At 35.4% G+C, this 27,583-nt stretch overlaps 1 protein-coding gene and 1 long non-coding RNA gene across 2 annotated transcripts; one reads left to right on the top strand and one right to left on the bottom strand.

Moving 5' to 3' along the window:
* Positions 1–1,303: 1,303 nt before the first annotated feature.
* Positions 1,304–26,671, top strand: LOC149678681 (uncharacterized). Its single transcript, XM_089837193.1, has 9 exons — positions 1,304–1,354; positions 1,447–1,595; positions 19,161–19,360; positions 21,435–21,525; positions 22,858–23,492; positions 23,908–24,091; positions 24,179–24,760; positions 25,211–25,449; positions 25,849–26,671. The coding sequence occupies exons 3-9, from the start codon at positions 19,189–19,191 to the stop codon at positions 26,043–26,045; spliced, it is 2,100 nt and encodes a 699-aa protein (XP_089693319.1). The 5' UTR covers positions 1,304–1,354; positions 1,447–1,595; positions 19,161–19,188; the 3' UTR covers positions 26,046–26,671.
* Positions 15,208–16,795, bottom strand: LOC149678682 (uncharacterized). The gene is made up of 2 exons (XR_016366282.1): positions 16,391–16,795; positions 15,208–15,760 (listed from the first exon to the last, which is right to left on the bottom strand). It is a non-coding gene; the product is annotated as an uncharacterized LOC149678682 (long non-coding RNA).
* Positions 26,672–27,583: the final 912 nt, after the last annotated feature.

Here is a 27,583-nt window from a genome sequence, read left to right as displayed (position 1 = left end):
ATCCGTAAAACACTAAAATCATATCTTGATAACGTCAGTCCGGACGGAAAAATACCATAGAATATTTTTGATTCGAAATCGTCCAACGCCCCCTTAATTTCTGACACACCTTTAAAAAAGCACCCTGTATTCGTGCAATTCTCTAATTTCAAACAAATTTGTTCAGATTTATCAAGGCTTCATGGTATTTTTCAAGGACTCGTAATAATTGAATTCATTTAAAATTATAAAATAATCTCAAAAATTTATAAAAGTACACCAAATTCGCGAGTAAGAATTCTCTAGAGAAGGTTTATGAAACAAATCCCAAACCATGATCACAACGCCTTTGTTCTATGCATCATAAGTTCATAAGATATGTTCCATAAGTGTGTCACTGGTTACTGAGAGCTTGTCATGAAGTGACGTAGGTGAAACATAGATACTCATAAAGTGACTCCTGGTGAGAGGCTGTCAATGACTTAGTACAGACTAAATAGGATGATGGACTGTACAATCGAGTTTACTCAATTCTTGCATCGCTCTTGAACTAATTCGCAGTAAGTCCTACGAAATAAAGGTAGGGTCAAACTTATGGATCATATCTTATAAACTTATGATATCTATTAGTAGAGCTCGGCATTATCTATCCGGCCATTATCCACGTTATTTTATCTTTTTCCATACTCGAAAATTATCCACAGAACTTACATGTTAAATCGTATTATAATCCACAACTTTGTTTATAAATAATCCGTTATCCACCAATTTGTGGATAATGGATAGAAAATGCCGACCTTTATCTATTAGTGATAAAAATCAGTGTGCTAAAGATATGGTGAAATCATGCATTTGCCTTAATCGATTTTCTCGTTTAAAATGTAAATTTAGAGGGTGTACCTGGTATCAGCAGTTCCCAGAAGAGCAGTTTCCCAAAATAGCAACCGCGATTCCCAAAAAACAGCGACGTGTCACACTTATGCAACATATCTCATAAACCTATGGTAGTGGGAAAGCTTTGTAGAAAGTCCATAAAAAAATCCCAAACCATCACAACGCCTTTGTTCCATACATTTTAAGGTTGTTTCCCTGTTTTTGAAAGTTCTAAATAAACCGTACACTCATCGTATAATACATACAGCATCCACGTGTTTAGTTAAAACCCACCTCTCTCAGCAGTTGTACGCGGTGACGCTATCATATCAACCCCCCTACCTTATTATCCCCTATTGGATCAGGTTTTATTAAACTCGATATTTTCGTATGTCGCCAGGGAATACACGAACCAGCTGAGAAGCTGAAGCTATCAATGCAAACGTTGCGGCGCGAGCGAAAGGATCGTTTTCCGTCGCTTTTCCGTTCTAATACCTTTTTCGTAAGTATTTAGTGGCGCGTGACAAATTTAGGGACAAAATCTACAACAAACTCCCTTATTTCCGAAATTTGTTATTGGGGCTTTATTAATAGACTACGTAACGTTTTACCTTCCGTGTCGGCAAAACTTTGCGTGAATTATCGATAAAGGACACGTGGTAACCGTGGAAACGTTGTTTTGAAAGCAGAGACGATAATGTATACGTGCGCGTTCAAGAGGAATACAAAATAATAATATAAACGTAGGTACTTATTTTTGTCTTTTAATATTTTAATGACAATTACGAAGAAATTAAGAAATTTATTATTGTTAAATTTATAATAAGTTTATTGGGTTCATCATGTTATATAGATATTCAATATTTCGATGTGTAGTTAGGTATTAAATGCCGTAATTAATTTTAAGTTAACTAAATTGGTGATATCTTTTACTTATTTTTGTATTTTAATATTTTAATGATAATTACGAAGAAATTAAGACATGTATTAATGGTAAAATTAGGATTTTTTAATGGGTATGGGTTCATCATGTTATATAGATATTCAATATTTCGATGTGTAGTTAGGTATTAAATGCCGAAATTAACTAATTTGAAGTTAACTAAATTGGTGTTATATTTTCAGTGATTCATATCATTAATTAATTTGACTAATTAAATGTGTAAACGGTAAAGTTATGGTTTTATTTAACTAGATTGCCTAAATGGGTGTTATATTTTCAGTGATTCATATCATTAATTTACTAATTAAATGTATAAGTGGTAAAGTTATGGTTTTTTTTAATTAGGTTCGCCATGGTGCATAGAGATTCTTTATTTTGATTTGTAATTATAAAGTAGTGTAATTAATTTTTTTTTTTTTTTTTTTTTTCAATTTAAGTGAAAATATATAGCTAACAACTGGCTAGGGGGAAGAGATAGTCTGACGTCACGCAGCCCCTCTCTGGTTGGTATTTTTGCGCATAGAATACTGTTTCCAACCGTTAGGGGGGATAAAACTCCAGTAAGAGATAGAAGGGTGTGACGTTTCAGGGTCAGAATTGTTAGCTCTCTATAAATAACATATTTTTAATCATGGATACCGTTAATATTCACGTCATACTTATATATTTACCAACTAAATGTCACTATTGTCAGTTTGTGTTTTTAGAAGCGAGGTCAGAAGTAAATAAACTTAAATAAAGTTAAGGGAAGCCATGTCTTTATTAATGACAACTAAGCTGGTCGTACATCGATAGAATAAACCGGTGATTCAATTTGAATTTGAGGTTTAACAACTTCTCAGGCTGCAATGATTTTAAATAATTTCATCTATGTTTATTAATTATACACACAATCTGCCATAAATTTACGGATTTTCTTTGAGCGATTTTGAGTCAAAAATGTTATATGATATTTTGCCATCCGGGCCACTGTTTTTGAGGGTTTTAGGGAAAACCCCTTAATTAAATTAGAAATCATTGTCTTTCAGTTTCATAATTAATATCTTGAAAACAGTGGCCCTTTATAGAAATGTCATAGAACATTTTCGACTCAAACTTTCCCAAAGAACAGCCCCCTTAACTTATACCAGACTTATCATAAACACCCTGTACATATAGATACACTCCTTTTAAGGAATAAGTAATTGATTAATTTACCAAAGAGAGCGTGAGATATTTTGAAATACATCCCGTACCAAAAAATATTTAACGTAACACCCTAATTTCTTCTTGAAAGTTCCGGTTGCTAGCTGATTCACCCTGAAACCAAATTTTAAGTTTATTTCAGCAGCTGATAATTATACGCACGATATTTACTGGTAGGTGTTTACTTTAGCCACACTTTATTGTTTCCAAACAGAATGCACGCGGTGTTTTTACGTGTCCTTAACCCGCTTACTTTTTTGGAAGGCTTCGCCGAAAATCCTTCTTCGTATAGAAACAGATGGTGTTTAAGAAGGGTGTGACGTCACCCTATTTTAATCTATCGTGATTATCGTTACCCCCTAGGTTAATATTTTAGCAGGCTTCCTTAACAGGTGGGATGAATACAGACACCCGCTTCTTAACGCTAAACTTTTCCATCCTCTACTTAAATGTATTTTTGTACACGGTAGAGAGAATGGCGTATATAACACGATTTAACTAATAAAAAAACTCTTTCATTATACAAGTAATATTTTAATAATTTTACTTGCGATAGCTGCATACGCTATAATGGAAATTAGAGGTTATTTGTAAGATTAAGTATTTTTGTATGCTGTAGAGAATGGCATATAAAAGGTTTTCCAAAAAGGGTGGTAAGGGGATTTTTAGTTGAAAATGTTGTAAAATATTTAGCCAGAGGAGCACAAGTTATAATTAGTGTTTTAGGGATGACCCCTTAATTAAATAAGCATTGTCTTTCAGTCTTTTTACTGAAATTTAAGGGGTTATCCGTAAAATAATCAAATCATAACTTGTAAATGTGTAAATGGAAGCCCTAAGGGCGAAGTATCGTAGAACATTTTCCACTCAAATTCGCCCGTTGAACCCACTGTACTTCGGTCCTACCAGCCTTATTGATACACCCTGTATATCATAAATTAACAAAGAAAAACTCGTTCTTTCTTTAAAAAAATTCTTTTAGTAATTTTACCTTATATTCCCGTATTTTCTGTATTGGTAATTAAAGGTTATTTTGTAAAGATAGCGTGTGAAAATCCTGAGATAAAATTTATAAACAGTAGCCTTAAATATATTTTAAATATTTTATTAATGATTTTAGAAACAATGTGTCGTTTTTATGCTAATAAAGTTGATAAGGAAAGGCGCGGGGTCAAGAACCATAAAAAATAGAGTAGTGTTTATTAGGGGTACTTTAACATGTACATAAATAAATTGTCATATGTCAAAACGTTTTTGTATGTTTTTTATGTGTTTGATCTTTATGCCTAGTCACAATTAGTTCATTTAAGAATTTGACCAAACTACATACTGTAACATTAGGGGAAGGTTTAATATGTGGTTATGTTGAGTTCCTCGAGGTTGGTATGTACCATAAATCCCTAGCCTGTTAAGAAACTTCTCTTCTGGACACGTAACATTTTATCTCTATGACTAGCTCCTATCGAATCTGAAAGTTGTAAAAAATGTCTTTCCGAAAAGAAACAGCACCGCGCTGGTGGACCCAAGACTGTTTAGTGTTCAGTGTCTACATGGACTTCAAACTCTTCCAGATTTAAAGATCAATACAACACTCGGTCTACCTCGAGTAGCTTACCTAGTTCATGTTAAAGGCCGACTTCCACCGAAAAGGGTTCTTACGAACTGAAAACCGTGCATCGAGAGTAACAATAGAGCGACCGTGCCAATTTTCGAGTCCCCACTGGGGCAAAATTTGGAGGGGTTCTTACGAACTGAAAACGTTGCTATGCGGGTTCTTACGAACTGAATATAAACAATAGAAAGTCTCTTAAATATTTTATTCCCGATTTTTACGACCCTCTGAAGGAAAATATCTATTGTTTATCTTCAGTTCGTAAGAACCCCCGTATCAAGGTTTTCAGTTCGTAAGAACTCCTCAAAATTTTGTCCGGCGGGGATTCGAAAATCGGCACGGTCGCTCCATTGTTACTCTCGATGCACGGTTTTCAGTTCGTAAGAACCCTTTTCGATGGAAGTCGGCCTTTAAAACAGTCATGCAACTTTTATCGACTTAACGCGACCTTAACTGTTTGCGCATGCTTACACCAACGGTTGGATTAACAAAATCCTCCTGGGGGACACTGTGTACCATCATAGATTGGAATATACACTTTAATTCTACAGATTTTTATAAGCATTTCGAACAGTGTTGGCTGAAATTCGCCGTTTTCTGAAAATAGGAAGCCAGGTGGTTTTAACTGCTATAATCTGACGGTTAAAACCACCAGTAAAAATAAGTATAAATCAGGTCCTCGTAAATGACTTTACCGAGATTTTTTAAAAGAAAAGGACCACCATTGTTAGAAATTATTAATATTCGTATTTAAAAATATACGAAAATAGTAGCGAAAATATAATTTTCTTTAATTATTTATAATATCATTTTTTACTCACCAAATAACCCATTCAGCTTATAGGAACTAATATATATATATATATATATAGCATTTAATCTGGTCTAATCCAACCTAACCTGGCATAATTTGTTTAACCTATTATACCTACTGTTGTCGATGATCGAGCTCTTATTTGTCTATCTGAAAAGAGTGGTTCCGAAAAATTTCAAGCCGTTTTATAAAACTTTCGGGCTGGGACTAAATCTAGCTTATCCTCCATCAAATAGAGCTCAACTATATAGGCGTGTGCGAAATTCGTAGCGTTATCAGTGCATTGGGAATGGACCTTGACATTTCCTTTGAATCTGTTCACGCTTAAAGTCAGGTGACATGACCCTATCACTACTCCTGAAAATAGTAACTCTACTACTTCAAAATATAGTTCTTGACACGCCCCTTCATAACGCTTTGTACATCCGTTTAACCATATTCTGAACCATTTCACTCCAAGGTCAAACAACGATATCTTTGTGTCATCCAGGCAGCGAAGGCTTATTGTCGAAACTTGATTTGTACCAGTGAAGAAGAGTTGTAGTAGAAACATAAGTGTAACCAAATTCAAGGAAATTAGTACACTTATGTGAAATTAAGCTATGCCAAATAGATTTAAATATAAATCAATACTGTAATATTTAGCATGGAATATCTTCTTCATTAAAATTAAGCGGAAAATAGGTTAAACTTCATGCATTTATTCTTGTTCGACTTTCACTGACCGCAATAAGAAAATAATTAAGGAAGTTAAAATAAATGTGCTATACCGTTCCAATTTTTGGAGATTTTCAAGGTACTGAAATTGATCTTAAACATGCATATCGTATACAATCTATCACGATTTGTCTTGAGGTTATCAATGATAGCTTCGTCCTAAATGGTGGAATTTATTCCAAATTGATAACGCACTTTAAATTTAGGGATAGTTTTTGAATCAATTGGAATGCTATGTGGAATTTATTTCACCCTTAAAAGTATAGTTTTTCATAGTATTTTCGAGAGGGTAATCTCGTTCAGATTCCTAATTCTACATTGATAATAATCATTTTAATACGGGTTCGCACAAAATTTTTGGAATGAAATTCCTTGACTTTTCCAGGTTTTCCCTGACTAAATTCAACAAATTTCCCTGACCATTTGCAATAACGTACATGGCGAACATGAATGAAAACCAATCTAAATTCAGTCGAATCATTTTTGCACGAGTTATTGTTATAAAAATTAGCCAATTAATTCGTTCTAGGGGCGAATTTGGGGCTCTGGTCAAATCTCAGACAACACATTTTCTGGTCACCCTTACACTGTTATCCAGACTTTAAATTTCCCTCCAATATATTTTTCCCTGACATTTCCCTGACTTTTTAGGTCCATTTTAAATTTCCCTGACTTTTCCCTGACCTTTCAGGCCCATTTTCAATTTCCCTGACTTTTCCAGGTTTTCCAGGTCGTGTACGAACCCTGTATGGCTATTTTCGATCAAGTGGCATTCAGTTGCATCAAGGCTATTCAACTTCTCCACTCAAATAATAGGATACTGGAATTTAGTTAACTAGACGGGTCGTTTGAATCGAGGTGGGATATGGTGACTCACTAAAAGGCTTAGTGTGAAAAAAGTTGTTGGTGATTCACTTTTTTGACTCATTTAGTTCAACTGTATGTCTGAAAACGTTTTACCTTCAATTCAACTGAAATCCCTTAATATCATTCGAACAATACATATTTTAAAATAATTATATTAATTAATAATTAAAGAGTACATTTATTTTTTTATTTCTAAAATTTTTAGTTGAAAGATAAAATCGTGTATTAATACATACAGGGTGTTTCTGATAGTCTGCCAAAAATTAAGGGGGATGTTCTTTTGGCGATTTTAAGCCGAAAATTTTCTATGACATTTTGCTGTCTGGGCTACCGTTTTGAAGTTAAGATTGGAGAATTTTACGGATACACAATGATTAATCAAGCTCATCGCAAAAACATTTCCTATATAAAATATACGCCATTATCCCTATTAGCTGTATACAGGGTGTTTTTGAATAATGTAGGAGCGTGTTTATTGGGCCAAACTTGTGTAGAAATGGGGTGTACAACATTTGGTTACGGAGATATGGCCCCTAAAACATGGAAATATTCAAAAATGTAGAATACGACTTTAAACCGGGTAATCAGCTTGTTTAGAACTATTAGACAATTTCAATAGCCTTCAATCTAAAAACGTTCTGTACCTTTACTCAGCAGAAGGGTATAAAATGTGTAGAAGTATGCCTACGACGGTAATTTCAAGCCAGTCCCAAGTTTCATGGTGTTTGAAGATTTCCAGCAACCATTACATTCAAACAATTTTTGGATTCATTGTTGGGTACCTACCAAGTCTTTAACATCACAGACTGTGCTCTTGTACGCAAATTAATTAGCTAAACACCATGAAACTTGGGATTGGGTTGTTGACATTACCGTCGTAGGCATACATTTCATTAGTGTAGTTCTAAACAAGCTGGCTACTCGTTTTAAAGTCTTACTCTACATTGTTGTATATTTCCTTGTTTTGGGGACCAATGTTTGGGGACCATATAACCAAATGTACATCCCATGCTCATTGTTACTTTCCACTCAGTTGGGCCAATAAACACGCTCCTTCAATATTGATGGACTTTTCAAAAACACCCTGTATATTCTTGGTTTTACATAAGCGACTTCTTATCAACATTCATATTCATTTATCAATTGTGAAAGATCTATGGCAAAACTCGCCTTTTAAAAAATTATTTTTTACCTGTTAAATGAAACAAGCTTCTGTTATCATAACTACATTCTTTCTTTATCTTGGCTGGATTTCTCAAATGTACTTGTACTTAAGAAAGACAGACAATTGCGCGGTGTCTATATATTCCTAGTTTAGGTATATACATTTATCTGATACGTTGAAGACTTAAAGGGCATTGACATAAATTTTTTTATTCATTATTTTTTCAAAACATGTTTGAATACGAGAATGTCATGTTTTCCTAATTTTTCAAAAGTAGGGGCACAATCTTTTAAATTATAATGTAGGTCATCACTTTTGCTTAGGAAATTGTGCTAGTGAAATATATAGCGTCTAAGTTTTCGTGATAGTTCAATTTTCAAAATAAAGATTTTTAAAAAGAATTAAGGTATGGATGCTGTCGTAAGTCTGGAAATTTTTTAGTCACATTCTTCGGTGGTCATGTAAACGATGGACTATTAGTTTGACTTGCACTGTTGTAAACTTCGTTGATGTATTTCGTTCGTCTTCTTTTTTCGTTTTACGCTCTTTAGAGCAGCTAAGACGATTATTTTAAATTGTGTTAGGCCTAACATGATATTTTTCGTTCATTAGGACTTTTTATTGCTTATTTTTATTGATTGTTTTGTTAATAAAAAGACAAGGCGTTACACGATTGGTCGGAGGCCCTAATTTCAAATTATCCTTCTTTAAAATTATCCTTAAAATCTGAACCTAATTTTAATTTTAAAATCATTGGGAATTATTTCCTGAATGTTTCACTATGTAGACTGGTCTTATAATTAGTAGAATAATCGATAATAAAAACACTTTATTTTCTACTAACAATGGGCTCAAATCTGGCCATCTTGTTATTTCTACATGTACCGCCTATAAATATACGTTAGTAAAATGGTTTAATGGTTTCTTATAAAAAGAAACTTTTATAGTTCACGTAATACTCGAAAAATTTGATATAGAAGCTGTGAGCGATAAGATGAAGTCCTTAAAACATTTTATTGACATTGCGATAAGATGGGGAATTAATTTCACCTTTGAAAGTAGTTTTTCATACTCTTTGCCAGACGGTATAGTCGCTTTGAGATTCCTTCTACACCGATTATTGGCTACATGTTCATTTTATCACTATGAATGTATAATTTTTGATAAATATATTTAGTATTTTATTTGTAAAGGCACAAAACCCTTAATTAAACTAACGATGCTATTTAAGCCCCTAGTATTATTTAAATTTATTTGGTTCAAAGTTCTCCAATTACCAGTTACCGAATTCGACCAAACGTGAATTTTGTTAAATGGTGTTACGCAATTGGTCGGAGGTGCAAATTTCAAATTATCTATGAGATCTCAAACTAATTTGAATTTTAAAATCATTCAAAGATATATCTTCGAGTTTAGTAGAAGAATCGATAAAAAATCTGTTGATTTTAGGTTTCACCATCCCTTTAAAGACCTCTTAATTCTAGTCTCGCGACTTATAGTTTCATAATACCTTTAAGTACGACACTGTGATGAATCGATACCAAATGACGTCACTGAAAAAAAAATCAGAGTTAATATTGATGGAATTATATCGAACGATGGTACCGAGTTAAAAGGTTTCTGTAGATGAAAACCCGTATTGGAAGTTTATCGAGGCCTTTGAAAAGTATATATAGTTATAGCAGAAGTGAGATGAGACTAGAAGTACCGAGCTAACCAAATTCTCCACTCGGCGAAAGTGAATATTCTTGATAACACACCAACAGTTGGCCCTCTGGTGGCGGTTTCAGAATTTCCCCTCCAAAACGTGAGACGCTCGCGGTGGTAGACGGCCGAACTAGATTCAAGCACCAGCGACCGTGTTCCGCGGCTTTAGGTTGAGGGGAAGGGGGTAGGAAATGTTTTTGGAACTCGACCAATTTTTTTCTCTCTAGCGTAGGCGCGATGGAAGCGGCCTAAAGTCCTCAAATTTGTTCACTAGTGCCAGGATCTACTACCAATGCTAGAGCCCTTCACTTCTGGTCTCATCTCACTTCTGGTTATAGGCGTTTCGCTTCTATAAACGATCTGACAGTGAAAACGTCTACATTTGAAAGATTATTGGCACCTGGAGGGGAATTCATACTTGGCTTCGGTAATATGAACGACGAGGCTGACGGAGCCAGTTTTGACATCTTATCGAATATTAAATTTCAATATTTGAAGAATTTGTACCAGTCGCCGAATGCCACGCCACAACCGGCGTTAATATAAAAATATTATATTTAATAGGAGTTTTCATAACCTATAGGCAAATGTATTTTTAAAGTGTCATTGGCGTGTGCGGCTAGTTATAGCATCATCATCTTATCCTTCCGAGCTTCACTTTGGGTCAAAATTCTTTTAAACATTTTGTCCAGGGGCAATGACAGATACTCCATCCAAACTGGTTAATTACAAAACCAATAATATCTTTTTCTTCTCTCAATCTGGCAACTAATATTAATCGGCCATTCACTGAATGTAATGCTAAGTTTGGCATATTCGTATATCATATTTCTGTTGTGTGCTTATAACCATTGTAACGTTCACTAAATCTATCTTAATAAAGAGTGTTTCTGACATAAATTAGGGATATGTTCTTTGGGTGATTTTGAGTCAAAAATGTTCTATGACCTCTTGCCGTCCGGGCCACTGTTTTTGAGCTATGATTTCAGTGTTTTAGAGGGATGACCCCTTTAATTAAATTACCATTGTCTTAATTAATTTTAAGGGGCCATCACTAAAATACTCCAATTCTTTGACATTTCTTGAATCTCTTATCGGAGCTTGTCATTTTACACGGTATCTACAGCCAAAGGCTGGAAAATTTGAACCAAATACACTTTTATTTTCTATCTATGAACTTTTAGTAACATCTAGCCTACTGTTTAGGCTTAACCAAATGGTTCAATATTATCGGGGAGACCCGAAAGTATCAGCACCGATACCGATACGGTTTTTCTATTTGCTATTAAAAAGAGCATGAAATGTTAAATGAGAATTTATCGACCTAAGTATGGACAACTAAACTAATAACTTTACATCCAACGTCTATTGATTTTACACTTTGAGAGAGGGCGGTGTTTTTGTATGACGTAGTTGGGTATCAGTTTAGTTCGAGAGGTGACAGCGTTGGTGGCAATTTTCGCGACAAACAGCTTTGGCCATTAGTTGTTTGTTCCTGAGTTTTTATATATCATTATCAAGTTGATAAATGGGGGTATTGGTGCTTGCTTAAGAATTACTGTTTCGTGTTGGGCATACAAACAAGCAGGCTTGAACCGTATATATAACAAGAAATCAAATAGGGTGAGCCAAGGTAGAGATAATCGCTGTTTTTGAACTATTATTTTGAGGTTAAAACATTATTAGGAGTAACAGAAAGTAGTTATTCAAATTCTACGTCACTAAATACCTAAACCAGGGATAGATTTAATTTTAGAAGTAGGAATGGAGAACGGTTAGTATTTACTTCAGTCCGACTCATAGCCCAGTATAGAGCCCCTCCCTCCAACACGTAACGAAAAGTTAATATTTTCATATTGGCTCACTTAAACTACGCTTTGATGATTTTGCTGACGGGGACGGCGAAAAATACGTAATCCATTTTTACATCTGTTGCTATGACGCGCCTCTTCTTTCATATCCCTCCGTCCCGTGGAAAAGGGTCCGGGATTTTGACGCGCGCCCACAACATTACTCTGTTCTCCATTCCTACTTCAAAAAGTAAATCTATCCCTGCCTAATCTAAACTATTTTCAAACGGAAAGAAATTTGGTCTGAAAGTAACCCTTTAAATAATAAATAATTCTAAATTCAAAGCTTCAAAAATACAAGCTCATAAACGAATATTTTAATATTTCAAAAAACAAAATGTTTGGTGAATGGGTCATCATGAAAATAATAAATTTATTACTTAATAACAAAATATATTACAAAAGCTCAACGACAATGGCCCTTCTTCAATCTCCGGTCGAGTGCATGCATGCTTCTTTCGTTCGCGTAATTCTATTGTTATAACCAAAACAAACCCGCGTGCGATGACGACACATTGCCACGACTCGGATGTTGATAATTTAAAAGATCAAAAATTATCTTAGATTTAATTACAAGACGATTGTCTCCGGTGCGTGAACGAAGAGACAAATGATCTCTCTTCGATCCTAGAATGATGTTTCTAGCTTAAAATTTGGTTTTCTTCATGGCTGCGAAGCTGACTTTTAACCATTATACAATGTAAAAGGGGCACATCTTTAATTAAACGAAGTTTTTCACGAAAAAAGATTCAATATGGGGTTAAATATTACGGGAGAGTGGAGGGGGGTATTTTTTACGAAACTTGATTGAACAATGCGAATATTTACTCAGCGGTTAGCATAATGGAGCGAAACAGGTGCCACTTCCGGTAGCCACTATTGCTCATTGTCAACGGCGGTATAATAACTCGAGGCCACGGTTTTGTTTAAGAAAAAATTAAAGTATTTTTTTTTTCTTATATTTCTTTATTTTATCAATTAGGACCACGTGACCGGAAATATTGATGAAATTTTGCCTTAATTCTTTATGGATATATGCGATAGATTAATATATTTTACCGACATATGGGTGTGGTATTTTGGTGACTGTCCCGGCTACAGTATATCCTTTAAAAAGATTTTTTTAATTATTTCCCAATTGAAAAATCAAAAAAAAAAAAGAAATCAATATTGATGCACTGAAAATTTTGAGAATCTGTACATGAAATCTCAAACTAATTTGAATTTTAAAATAATTCAGAGATATTTTTAAACATATCTGATATGTTGAACTATGCAGATTTCTCTTATATCGAAAAATTAATAATCGATAAAAATCGCATGAATTTTCTTTTAACCCTACCTTTAATATAAAAAGTAAATTTGTGTGCAGTGGTTTATGATTTTCGTTCAATAATAATTCTGAAACATTTGATAGTTTCGATCATTTTTGTTTTTTTTTCTGAAATCGATATTTGAAATCGATTTTCTCGATTAATCGCCAATAGTTTCAATAAATCGACGGTTTCCATAATTTTAATATCGACATTTCGGTTCATTTAATCGAATTGAAAAGATCAAATAATATCGGGGTTCTAGAAGTTTCGCACACCCCTAATCTTTAAATTGCAAACTTAATTATCCAAGGTCAAACGCTACAGTCACTTTCATATCACTTGATCCAAAAATATAAGGTGTAATTATTTCATAATTAGTATTGCAAGTAATTTAATTTAATTATGTATTTGGCTTCATTTTCTCCACCTTGACTCTAGTAGCAATTAAAATTACGAAGTTAGTAATTGTACAAAGGAAAACTAAATAACAAGCCAAAATCATATACCACTCGTAACTAAATCCAAATTTAATATTAAACCACTAATTTTTAATGAGTTTGAAATAAAAGGAAAAAAAAGTTTAGAATAGGATACAAATTATGTGAAAAGAAATTTATGAAAAGTCGGTCAGAGAAAAGTAACTTGTAAGTAGTGTATATATAAAGAAAATATGATATTCTATGTTAATTATAAATCACGTTTATACAGTATATGCTTGGAATGTATTTTTCTTGTCTCTTAAGGGTTTGCCACGGACAATTATAAAAGAATGTGGAGCAATTAAATTGTTCTTGTTTCAATTGAATTGCTTTGTGCCATAACAACTGTAAAGAAACGAGTTCCTCAATTATTGTATTGACTATTCGAGAATAAATTTTTGCCTTTATAGTACTCAAAAAAAAAAATAGAGCGAATATTTTACAGAGCTTCGAGTCTTAATCAAATTTAAAATTTAATATTGGGTATTTTGAACTAATTCAGACTTCGGCTTAACTAAATCTCATGAAATTATACCTGTTTTAGCCTAACCTAAGTGAAACTAATATTTTTCTTGAATATAATATTAATTAATTGTTAATTTTAAATATAAACATTTAATCTTATTTAAAACTTATATCACTCACTTGGAAGTTGGCACCCATTGCGTGTTAGCAAAAGTTCATGGAACTACGTATAAAAAGTTGATTACTATTTAAGGCGTCTGATCTCATTTCCTATGCCCCAAAAATTCACTCCCCCAAACGAGCAGCCAATCACAATGTTGGGAGCCATAAAAACCTTCAGCTTTTTACAGTAACACCAAAATAAGAGTATCCTGCCGCCTAAAACAAAAGTAGTGCCTTTTCCCCCTTACGTCACCCGGACTCGATCACTCCTTTCTCGTTCGCTGAAGTTTTTAATCGTTAAGTGAAACTGAAATTTTCAACTGGGTGGTATGATTTCTTATGATATAACTGATATTAATTATTTTAATCGTCAGTAATTGACATTAACCTTAGTTAAATGGATTCAAAGAACGTTATTTCTAAAATCATTTGAAACATAGCTATTATTAACGTTTGACTTCTAGCGTACGCCTTACTGACGAATTTTTAAAAATTTAGGGTATATAAGGCAACCTATTCCCATCAAGAAAAAGACCGTAGTTGCGTGAACCTATGGTGGTTACCGCGCAAATTTTAACCCTAACGATGATAGTGGTTTAGAAGCCAATTTTGCATGGTGGTGTTTATGTGCCATATTTTGGTGTTCCCTACTTGTGTTCATTTGTGATGCTTTGAAGGTACTTATGGTTGTGCCAAAGTTTAAATATCCTGCAAGTTTTTCTTCGAGCCACGAAAACCTATTTGGTGTGGCGTCTTATCTCGTCAAGATGAAGTAAAAACAAAAGTGGGTCTGGTGGGTTATTTAACCTTGAATTAATCAATGCATTCATATCAGGATTTATTGGGTGTGGCACTTTGTCGGTACGTGTATTACAATAATAAGGTAATGAGACAGATAAGAAAAAGTTGTTTAAATTTTTACTTCTACGGTGTCTCCGTTTTTAGCCACATCGTAGTATACGATGAGGCTCTTAGTTTGACCCGAGCCGTAGTAGTAGTAGTAGTAGTAGTAGTAGTAGTAGTAGTAGTACATGTGGCCGGAGTTTTCGCTTTCGTTATCGTTATTTTTTGGCTTAAAAGGAACTCCACATTACCACAACCCACCCATAGGGGTAACTGGGCTCGGTTAGAGATTTAATTTTAATTAAAATTTTTTTCGGATCGCAGCCGGGAATCGAACCCGGGTCGTTGGCGTGGTAAGCAAAGATTCTACCATTGAGCCATAGAGACTTGATAGAAACCCCGAGTTTTTTACTATTTATTTTTATCTCTAAAATGTCGGGGTGATGTGGGGTGGGGTACCTCTTAATCTGTGGGGTCGGATACTTATGAATTTGTATGTTTGGGGTTTTTATATTTATTTTCTTTTTATTTATGTGCTAATTAAATAGATAACGATTTTCCCCGTTTCGTTCTCGTTCGGTAGCTATCGCCATCTATGTTATGATTGACTGGATCGTTTTGGCGGTTAATTCAAATGTGGGTTTAGATAGAGCTAACATAGTATTAAATGAGCGTAATGCGTTTGATCATTTTAGCATTGCTAAAGGTAATTCGAGGGGATAATCACTAAAATGGGTAATCACTATAATGAACTTGTATCTTTGGGGTCGGATACTTCTGAACCTGTATCTTTGGGGTCGGGTACTTCTGAACCTGTATCTTTGGGGTCGGGTACTTCTGAACTTGTATCTTTGGGGTCGGGTACTTCTGAACTTGTATCTTTGGGGTCGGGTACTTCTGAACTTGTATCTTTGGGGTCGGGTACTTCTGAACTTGTATCTTTGGGGTCGGATACTTCTGAACTTGTATCTTTGGGGTCGGATACTTCTGAACTTGTATCTTTGGGGTCGGATACTTCTGAACTTGAATCATTGGGGTCGGGTACTTCTGAACTTGAATCATTGGGGTCGGGTACTTCTGAACTTGAATCATTGGGGTCGGATACTTCTGAACTTGAATCTTTGGGGTCGGATACTTCTGAACTTGAATCTTTGGGGTCGGATACTTCTGAACTTGAATCTTTGGGGTCGGATACTTCTGAACCTGTATCTTTGGGGTCGGGTACTTCTGAACCTGTATCTTTGGGGTCGGGTACTTCTGAACTTGTATCCTGGGGGTCGGGTACTTCTGAACTTGTATCTTTGGGGTCGGATACTTCTGAACTTGAATCTTTGGGGTCGGATACTTCTGAACTTGTATCTTTGGGGTCGGATACTTCTGAACTTGTATCTTTGGGGTCGGATACTTCTGAACTTGTATCTTTGGGGTATGGGTTTAGATAGAGCTAACATAGTGTTAAATGAGCGTTACGCGTTTGATCATTTTAGCATTGCTAAAGGTAATTCGAGGGGATAATCATTATAACTAAACTTTCGCTTTCAAACGTTTCTGGGCATAAATATCTGTTCTTCGATTCGCCGGAATATTAGAATTACAGCGTAAGTAAGTTTATACGGTTATAATTTTATCACTGTTTAGAGTAGGGCATCGAGGGGCTATTAACTCTGATTTTATGCACGGTAAATCATTTAAGCATTGTAAAAGATAGCGCTATTCACTCATTAGGGTAAGTTATAGAGGGGTTATCCACTCATTAGGGTAGGGTATAGAGGGGCTATTCACTCGTACGATGTGGCTACTATTACGAGCCCTTGGGCCGTCTTGTTTCATACATTTTAATCTTCCGTGTAAATAAATCCCTTATGTTCTTACCGTTAGAGTTTAAAGGTACTCTTTGCAGCTAACGGACCAGCGATTATTCTCTTCAAACAGGCCTACTTTAGTATATATTAAAGGGAGGGTGAAGAGGAAAATAAACAGATTTTTTATTGATTCTTCTACTTGGATAAGACAAATCTTCACAGCGAAACATCCAGGAAAAAACACCGATTGATTTAAAAATTAAAATTAGTTTGAGATTTCATAGCTCCTATGAAAAATCGCGTAACGTCCTGCCTGATTGTTAACAAAAATTGCTAGATTTTAGTTTTCACCCTCCCTTTAAGGGTGACATGGTTTAGGAAGAACGCCTAAGGTGCAGACATTTAGCATAATCCCACCACTTGTGACTCAAACAAAATCTGTAGTTTTAAAACGCCCAAAAGAAGACTTATTGTTAAAACAATTCATATTCGGTGACCTACGAAATAATTGAAAGTAGTTTCAAGGTCAATTCCTAACCAAAAGGGTTAATTTGTATTTGTAGTTCACTACTTAGAGGGCGAATAACGTATAATTTCCTTACAAGAGAGCGCGTGATGTCGTGCTGGTTTCTATTCGTATCAGCAGAAGGGAATAAGAGAGAAGGGACACACTTTATATCTCCATAATGCTTTACACTCGTAACAACAGTCTTACTAACCTCAAATCAACTACCCTTCACTAATTGGCTATCTAACTTCTGCCTTAGCTGTGACGTCAGATAAGAAGGTGACGTCTCGGTTGACGAATAAAAAGTAGTTTTGTTTACAACTTTATATTGAAGGAGATAAAAATGGCCAAATTTCATATTGATAAACGAAATCAAGCTGTGCAATTAATTTAGATACACGGGTATTGAAAACATACCAAAATCAGATAATTTGAAGGTAATAAATAGATGAAAACTAATTATTCTGAATTAATATTAAAAAATACAAATTAGTTTCAATAAAATACATACTTGAGGTTATAATTACACAAGAACGAAACATCGACAGCCCTAAGCCTTTGGAGAATGAAAATCTAGCAGACAAATGGGCCGATACCGCGGAGAACTTAAAGAACTATTTTTGCAGTAAATTGGTTAAAAGCTGTGTACTTGCGCAAAGTTTTCGCGGTTTTCTTGAGGTTGGTCGGACTCTCGTTACCAAAGCAGGCTCTAATGTCTCCCTTCTCTCTTATTCCCTTCTGGTATCAGTAATTTAGTACATTGGCGGAATATTGTAATGTTTAAAATTCCTCATATATTTTAAACAACAAAAAATGTAAATATTCTTAAAATCCCTTTTTAACAATCTTTTATAATACGCTAGTCAAATATCATTAGGCTTTTAATAAAAACCAGGATCTATAATATTTTAATGCCATGTCGTATTTTTAGTTTTCTCTTTTGGCAGTAAGTTATGCCACTCATAAATTCGCTCACCACAGCTATATTGCGTTAAATTGACAGTTAATTATTTTTCTGGTAAACCGTGACGCAAACAACTTACAATTAAGCGGTAGTAGCAAACTTTAAATACTCAACTTATTTACAAGCGTAACTCTGGCCTCAATTCGAACTAAAAAATTTTTGAAAATTTTATAAAATATGATTCTAACCGGTAGAAACCGCGGGCATTCCGTCAATCCCTAGTCGAGCAATTCGAAGCATGTTTTTAATTCTAGATTTAATAATACGTCCAAATATCGCTGAAGGTAGGTAGCGAATTCCTTAACTGGTCGGGCAGCATTTCACCGATCCACATTCCGATCTAAACTGAAATATATTTCGTTGCGGTTGCTTCCAGACTTACTAAGACTTTTTAACCCTGCCACCTATAAAATAAAATAAAATAAAAGTTCTACGATTTAATTTGGAACTAGCTTCTATCTTTTCCTATGGCATCGATGATAAATTAGCTATTATACATAGCTGAAAAAATGCTTGTAAATAAAAGTGTCTATAGTTTTTGACGTTTGAATGATTTGTAGGCCTATAAAGAGCTAGGGTTTCTTACAAGTCTGCCATAAATTATGGGTGATGTTTTTTAACGATTTTGATTCGAAATTGTTTTATGGCATTTGAAGTCCGGGCCACTGTTTGTTTCAAGTTAAGATTGGAGTATTTTACAGATGACCCCTTAAATTTAATTAGAAAACTGAAAGGGAATGATTTCTAACTTAATTAATAGGGTGTCATACCTAAAACAATCAAATCATGACTCGAAAACAGTGGCTCGGATGACAAAATGTCATCGCCGAAAGAACATCCCCCTTAATTTATGGCACACTTCTCAGAAAGAGCCTGTACATAAACTTACAATTTTTGTTTCTATTTTAGGAAAACAAGACAAAGCTGAAATCGTGTGATGTTCGTGAAAGACCCACTTCCATCAATGACTTTGCACCAAATTGATTCAGACCAACTGTACACGAGTGATTTGTCTTCGGAAAGCAGCGCTGTTTATAGCAACAGCTCTTGCAGCAGTGAAACTGATAACAAAAACTTGGCTTCTCTTGGATATTCATCAAAATTAAGGTGTGAGTAAAATATCTCAATACCTGAAAGTTCTTAGTGACAGCATGTTGTATTCGGAAACCCACCTTCATTAAAGTATTTCATTGAGAGTCGTACTTATTGTTGATATGTTACTTACGGTTATTGAAATTTTACCACGGTTGAGATTTTTTGGATCTTTTTCAAAAACATCAATGAAATCGATTTTTTATTATTTTTATTGAACCACTAGTTAGTAAATTACCAACCTAAAAACGTTTGAGTAAAAATTAACCAAAAGCAGAATAGGCCTAATCATGACATTTAAACAGCTATTAGATATATTCTACAGAGTTATTTTTACTGTTACTATTGAAATGCTTATAGAAAAAGACTAGCGTGACCGCTAATTCATTTCCTTGCCTATTTAGAATCTTACTCCAGTTAAAATTGACCACATGAGTGGCAAGACAACCTAGAGTTCTGGGAAAAACTTACACTGAAATATGCCAAAACCATGATTGTTTTTAATTATAGGTCTTTTCTAGTTAAGTTTCTTAAAGGATTTCTTGGAATGTTAGAAAACATTTTTTTTAAATAAATACTTGATTTTAATCAAATGATTTGTAAAAAAATAAATATTTGATTTTTCAAAAAAATAAAAATAAAAACTTGATTTTAATCAAATGATTTCTAAAAAAATATAAATAAATACTTGGTGTTAATTAAATGATTTAAAAAAAATAAAAATAAATACTCTATTTTAATCTAATGATTTTTTTTAAAAAAACACCGCTTGATTTTACCCAAATAATTTTTTTTAAAAATCTTAGCTTGATTTTACCCAAATAATTTTTTTTTAAAAATCGCTTGATTTAAATCCAACTGATAGCTGCAGTGCTATAGTAAATTTTACAAAACTAAAAAATAAAATATATATCTCAGGATAATTCCGAATTCGTGAAAACGAATAAGAGGCACATCTTTTTCTTGATTTTATAATCAGCGTCTCATCTCTCTGTTCCTCTTTCCGAAGAGATTATTAACCTTGGTGACAGAGATCATTCTCTTGGTCCTAAAGATAGCCAATTAAATATGGCTATTCAACCATGCAAAATACGAAGTCATTTAACCATTTTATTGCTTAGATATGCTACACTATGCGTCATCTTTCATGTCAAATGTTAATGAAGCCAAACATCAGCTCTATAAGCTAGCTCTTGGAACATTCGATGGAAGAGTTCATTTTACATCTTCTCATCGCTGATATTATTATGTTTCCCTTTCTATGGCGTTTAATAATGTACAGTGTGGAACAGATCACACGAGTAAATTGATGCTGTACTGCATAAATAACATTTAATTGGTGTGATAAATGTCAGACCTGCGATAGAGCATATGACACTACGTTTAAAGACAACAATAATCACGCGCATCTGATATCACGAGAAGTACAGCGACATTGTAATCAAAATGAGTGTTTGTTTGATCTGTTCCATCCTGTATGTAGCAAATAATTCGATGGCAATATTAGGCGTTTGATACCAACAAGCAGTAGTGAGATGAGACCAGAAGTACTGAGCTAACCAAATTCTTCACTCGGCGAAAGTGAATATTTTTGATAACACACCAACGGTTGGCCCTCTGGTGGCGGTTTCAGAATTTCCCCTCCAAAACGTGAGACGCTCGCGGTGGTAGACGACCGAACTAGATTCAAGCACCCGAGTCCGTGTTCCGCGGCTTTAGGTTGAGGGGAAGGGGGTAGGAAATGTTTTTAGAACTCGACCAATTTTTTTCTCAGTAGTGTAGGCGCGTGGGAAGCGGCATAAAATCCTCAAATTTGTTCACTAGGGCCAGGATCTACTAACAATGCTAGAGCCCTTCACTTCTAGTCTCATCTCACTTCTGCAACAAGTAGTTTAAAATTTCGTTGCATGGATACATGACTCTTTGGTTTATTCTAAACACTTTATCACACTTCCATTGAGACCCTTTGTTTAGGATGTTAAATAGACTTATTCTGGAATGAATGTTCTAGTGAATTTTTAATGAGAATCAACGTAATTACGATTACATTTGTTTTAAATTGAGTTTCGTTTTCTTTTATATCTTTGTTAGATTACAGTGACAGCGATTCCGGTATTGTCGGAGCTCGCCATCGTCCGTCAAATAAAGAATGCCAGGAGTATAACAGTTACCAATATAAGAAGTGAGTGCGATTTTTATTTTTCATTTATACTTACTCACTGACTGATCATTGGATTCTGGACCTACAATTTTGAAACTAAGGGTAGCTCCATTGGATAAGGCCTGATGACGGTTTTAATGTATAAGGATGGTTTTTTATTGGATGTAACGTTTTTCATTTTATGTTTACTGTTTTGAAAAAAAATAAATGAACTAAAATCTGGGCCCTTAATATGTGGTTAAAATTTGAAGGAGATCCTTGCAATAATTGTTTTTCGAAAAATTGATCTGAAGTACTAGGCGTAGGTGCTCTCTGAAGAAGCTTTTTCTTTAATCGGTGAAATTTTTGGGAAATGATTATCATTAAGTAATCGAAACGTCCTGTGGTCTTAATTACCATAATTTTTTTCCGTTGACTATTTATTACTCTTAATTACACAGTTTGAATGAACATCAACGAGGTCGGTTGACTGAGAAATGTTTATAAATAGCACTTGGCACTTGCTTCTGTCTTTATGTACCATTATGCATGTTTGATATTTAGAACTACAGTCACGGCTCAGATTAATAACCCCTGGATATGAAAGGCAAGCAAAACCGGGCGTTTTCAAATAGTATCGCCATGTGGCGCCCTCAGACGGCAAAACGTAGAATTTTATCACCCCATGCAGACGACGCAGTTGGAATTGCACGGTTGTACCGAGCACTACCGTCAAGGCCTAGTAAACGTAAACGGTTTTTTTTTGTGTCTTCGAAGACCTATATTGCTTTTCTGTCGTTTGATTTATCAAATTTATAGTTTAATCTAATTTTTACATAAATAAAAAAACCAAAAACCTACCTAATTTAGTGACCAAAACCTCCGGACCGGGATGACATGAGAAAAAGAAACGGGAACCGCGGATAAATAGTAGCCGAGCGAGGCTTAAAAAAGCATGGAGTAGCAAACGCGGTCACGGCGCACGCGCTTACTGAGTCTGTTTGGGGGCGCTAGAGATGCCGATGCCCTATTCAAGTATGCCTCCCTATTTCCTATCATATCCAGGGGGTTATTAATCTAAGGTCACGGTTAATGAAAAAATTCCAACTAATATTAGGTGTAAGGTTGAAACAGTAAAAATATAATCTGAGATAACTCTATAGGGCTTTTGCGGCTGTAATGTTCTCAAAACTATTCCCTACCATTCTCAAACTCACCTCATCTAATTATCATTTCAATTTGCAAACGAGCAAGCAGGGACCGAATGTCAAGGGTTATTTTAGAGTTGTAGGGTTTTTTGAAGTGAAAAAGAGATTTTTGCTGTGGTGGCATTTATAACTGCTAGGTCTAAATTATATTCTCATTTCTTTGTAGAATGTCTCCAAAAGATGGCGTACCAATGTTGGAGTCACAAGACAGAAACGCGTCTCATTTGAGTACCCAAGAAGAGAGTGACTTTTGGACTTACGACGATCAGTCACTGCTCTCCGAAGAAAGCGTACGAAGATCGTGCCACCAAATTTACTCGGCCATCCAAGATAAATCACCGCTTTATGAAGAATACCGTGGGCCATCCGAGAGTAGTAGCTATCACACCGAACACAACCCATACGCTACGAATACGCGCAGAAAAAGCTCTTTAGACACTCGTGAAAACCCATACGAAACTCGAATTCAAGGCTCAAGTTCTAGTCAATCGAAGCTAGGTGTTCCGTCAACAAAAGAATCTACTTTGACGAGATCAAACTCGAGATCCGTACCTAAAATATGTATCACGTCTTTGGTTCCGGACGAACCGGAGGACATTGTTCGCGCTTACGCGAGACCCGCTTCGGTCGTACCCGTACAAGACTCTAGTTTAAACGGTAAATCTCCGTCATACGGAACAGTACCAAGAAACGAACCGCAATATTACCAATCACGTGGACTTAACTGTAGCTTATCAACGAGTGATTACCCACGCCTTTCGTACAGCCGAAACAGCTCTGACTCTTCAAGGATCAGCTTAGGTAAATTCATTTGTAATATTTATAGTTTTATTTTCAATTGGAATAAATTGTGATATCTTAAATATGATGTCAGTTCGAATAGATAATATAATAAGTTCATAGGGTGTGCTCCATAAGTTTGTCACTGGTTACTGAGAGCTTGTCATGAAGTGACGTAGGTGGTAAGTCATAGACTCTCGTAAAACGACGCCTGGTGAGGTGCTGTCAAAGGCTTAGTACAAACTAAATAGGAAGATGGACTGCAAAACCGAGTGTAGTCAGTTCTCGCTTGTCGTTCTCGAACTAGCTCTCAGAAAGTCTCTATAGCATTACGAACTTATGGAACATATCTTATAAACTTATGATTATATATATTTTTAAAATAATCCCTTGGGCCAGTGCTTAATTTGCTGTATCTGTTGTTCTCTTCTGTTAGTCAGTATGGACCAAACATCCTGGAAACAAAACCCAAGCGAATATGTCCGGCCTTATTATGAAACACAAATGTTTAAAAGTCAGCCATGTTTATCTTCGTCGGCCTCTGCAACGTCCTCCGATACTTACAACAACGAAACGCTACAGAGGAAACCCATTTCACCTAGAAAACCCTTGCATACAAGGTACATTACGTTTATTTCTTTATTTTCGCTAACTTAAAATGCAAATCTAAAATTTAATTCCTGATGTAATGCATTTTTTCTGCGTAGCTCAAGTTACAATACAATAAATGCGGGAGCTGTTAGAGGAAGACGAGGTTGTGGTTTTGAAGCTTTCGGAAATTTGAACGAAAGAAATCGGATTCCTTTGCAAGGTCAAACGGTGGAACATACCGAGTCATCCGTTGAGAAATCCAGCGAAAGACAAAGCAGAGGTAGTCACTGTCGACGCAGCAAATCGTTCGCCGAAAAAATTCAACGAGGCAGTCAAAGTTTTCGATCCGCTTGTTCAGCTTTTAGAAGAGCTTTCAGCCAAGAGAGAATATATCGTCCAGAAAAACAAGAGCGACAACAGCAAGAGTTTATAAATTCCACCATGGTATCCAAACCCGAAGAAGCTCAAGCTCACAAAGACGATATTGCCAAAGAGAAAGACATCAAGGAAGAGCGAAGCCCGCTTCTATCTAGTGGAAGACTCATAGTCAACGGAATAAGAGAAAAACTTGGAGGTGGAAAAGAAATTTTGGCGAATTGCAACTCGTATTCCAGTAAATTAGCTGTTCATAGAAGAAAAGCGAAACACATATATCAACCACCTCAACTTGTAACAACACACGTTAATTCCAGCGAAAGGTAAATTAAATTTCACACATCACAGTTTTTCATACTATGGGATAAAGAAGAGGTCCCACTTCTGGTGGACTTGGTTTTGAAACAAAAAAATTCAATCTGCTTTTATCAGCATTGATTGCACCGCTTCGAAATAATGGGTTGTTAATTAAACTTTCGAATGGGTTAGATATCAGAAATGGTTTCCATCAGCGCACCACAAAGTTATTACTGTGGTTTCGAAGGAAACGATTATTTTGTGTATTACTGTTGTTGCACTCACAATCATTTCTTACAAATATGTCCAAACTGATGCCTAACTAAGAATAATGGGTTGTTTCCTTGAATATGAAATAGCATGTTTTACACTATATCAATTTTGCATGCGTGATGAATTATTTTGGGTTTTATAGATGTTGTAAATGATTTCAAATTCCGTATATTGATTAAAAAATATGTCAATTGAATTCACAGAGATTCGGAGACGTATTCGGATGGCACTGATAGCCAACCATCCAGCTTACCTCAAAGCCATTATGGGAACTCTCCTAGTGGTTGGCATACGGACCCAACGAACCAAGATGTAATTCAACGAGCATGGGGTCATTTGATTCAGTTGAACGTTGATGGCTCACAAGTCATAGAACTATCAAGGCCACGTGGACTTCACTTCGGCTTTTTTGTTGCAAGAGGAAGAGTAAAAGACAATAGAGGTAAATTTGTCCTTCAGATCGGAATCTGTACTTTAAAAAACCAACAGAATTATACTGTCAATCTCGGTAAATGATGGCGAATTGCCGACTTTTCGGTTGAAGTGGTTATGTAACCAGACCTAGATTTGCGATACTATTTAAAATATGTGGCTTGGGCTTTTTGGTGTACCCCGGGTACGGAAATACCGTTGCCAATCCCCAATGCACTACGAAATTCACGCATGCCCAGCAGAGCTCTATTTGATATGCTTGATATAGGCTCCACCCCTCCCTTTAAGTGGTAACTACAACCTAGAACCAATTATAGCAATTTCTACACTCATATACCCAGATTGAAGAGATATATTTTCGCCTTAATTGACTTAACTTGTAATAATTCTGAATAAATTTTATTCATAGGTGTATTTGTGTCACGTATGCGTGACGTTCTAACTCAGAAAGCTCTAGCCGGAATACTGGAAGTTGGAGATGAAATACTGGAGATTGAAGGCGTTGATGTTAGTGGGGCGGATATCTTCACTGTTAATTCCATGATGGCCAACAAGCAAACTCTTTTGCTCACAGTCTTACCTTATATCTCGAGAAAGGACATCTAAAGAATATTTAATTAAACATTCCTAACTCAAGATTGAAATCCGGAAAATGTTAAAATCGATTTAAAGAACCATTATGAACTCACGAACAAACATTGAAACTAATGCCAGTAGTAACAAAATGGGCGTTCTGGCACAATATATTTCTATAGCAGGAACTCCAGCTGTAGTGTAAGACCGATATCGTGGTCAATCGGACTTGTTTGATTGCCGACCCCCACCAGTTGTAGACGTCCCTGCAATGCCCAAAGAAAATGTTTCTTATAACAGTTTGGGACAAAAAAAGAAGACTTATTGTACGCGATTTTTAGACTTGCAACCGTATTTCTTAACTACCACAATGAAAGAGATGTAAAAAACCTGTTTAGAACTTACCACGTGGCGAGTTGCGTCAGCTTTCGCGCAAACGAGCAATTCGAACTGCCCTCTTGTGAGAGTCAGACTGACTATGCCATTGAGTTCAGGAACGAACACGCGTACGTGGTTAATTTTGAAAAGGTTTCCTTTTTAATGAAGAGCTTGCGCAAAATTGTACTTGAGAAAATGGAACCAATGTAACCCCGCTATTCTTTTGCAACCCTCTTTCTCCCACTATCGGAGGTTAGGTTCGCGGTGTAGGTTACTAGATCACCCCAAGGATGATAGGGGGTGGATACGAATTCTGAGAGAAATGCGCGCCGTAACTTCGGACGCGATTTGGTCTGGTGGGACGCTAAAAATGGGGGAGGAATACTCGGGACGAAAGGCAGATGAGCTACCTCAGAACTAGACCCTATTTAGCGATATCGTGTTGGCCTAATTTTGCATGCATATTGTCAAAGTTATTTTAAACCTTTTCCTCATAAATAAAATTTGAAAATGAAACATTAAATTTTATATAGACTTAATATTTAATAATTATTGCTTCGAAATTGTTCCAAAAATAGTAGTGTACGTAGATGACGGTGCTATAGGGAAACGCCGGTAGGGATTTATTTGAACGCGCTGGGAGTCACCTAGAGTTGTTAATTCCTATTTCAAGGACGATTGAAAAGATTATTCATTTGATGAAAAAAATGGAATTTAACTACTAACGCATAGTGATGAAACCAAACATGATTTTACTATGTTTGAAAAAACTTACATTGATTCTTAAACCTTTTCTTCTTTCGTGCATAAAAATGATCATTTTACACCATAGTTAGAAGTTAAAAACATTATTTAATGAAATATTTGATCTTGTAACCCTTTCAATCCCCCTTGAAAGCGGAACAAAGAACTCTATCAGACGCGTTTAGCGCCGTCAAAGAAATTCCTACCGGCGTTTCCCTATTGCAGCGTCATCTATGTGCACTATTATTTTAGCAACAATTTCGAAACAATAATTATTAAATATTAGATCTATACAAAATTTAATGTTGCAATTGCAAATTTTATTTATGAGAAAAAGGTTTAAAATAACTTTGGCAATATGCATGCAAAATTAGGCCAACACGATGGCGATAAATAGGGTCTAGTTCTGAGGTAGCTCACCTGCCTTTCGTCCCGAGTATTCCTCCCCC

Source organism: Phalangium opilio, unplaced genomic scaffold, assembly GCF_054372755.1.
Source record: "Phalangium opilio isolate 3A_F unplaced genomic scaffold, DU_Popi_V2 ptg000042l_1, whole genome shotgun sequence".
NCBI classification, from domain to species: Eukaryota; Metazoa; Arthropoda; class Arachnida; order Opiliones; family Phalangiidae; genus Phalangium; species Phalangium opilio.
This window is presented reverse-complemented; position numbering and strand designations above follow the sequence as displayed.

Bases quoted from the DNA above. Each gene is read 5' to 3' on its own strand.
- LOC149678681 (XM_089837193.1), top strand. From the start codon at position 19,189: ATGTTCGTGAAAGACCCACTTCCATCAATGACTTTGCACCAAATTGAT. The intron at 23,493-23,907 runs GTAAATTCATTT...CTCTTCTGTTAG, and splicing joins CTCTTCAAGGATCAGCTTAG to TCAGTATGGACCAAACATCC. The intron at 25,450-25,848 runs GTAAATTTGTCC...TTTTATTCATAG, and splicing joins AAGAGTAAAAGACAATAGAG to GTGTATTTGTGTCACGTATG.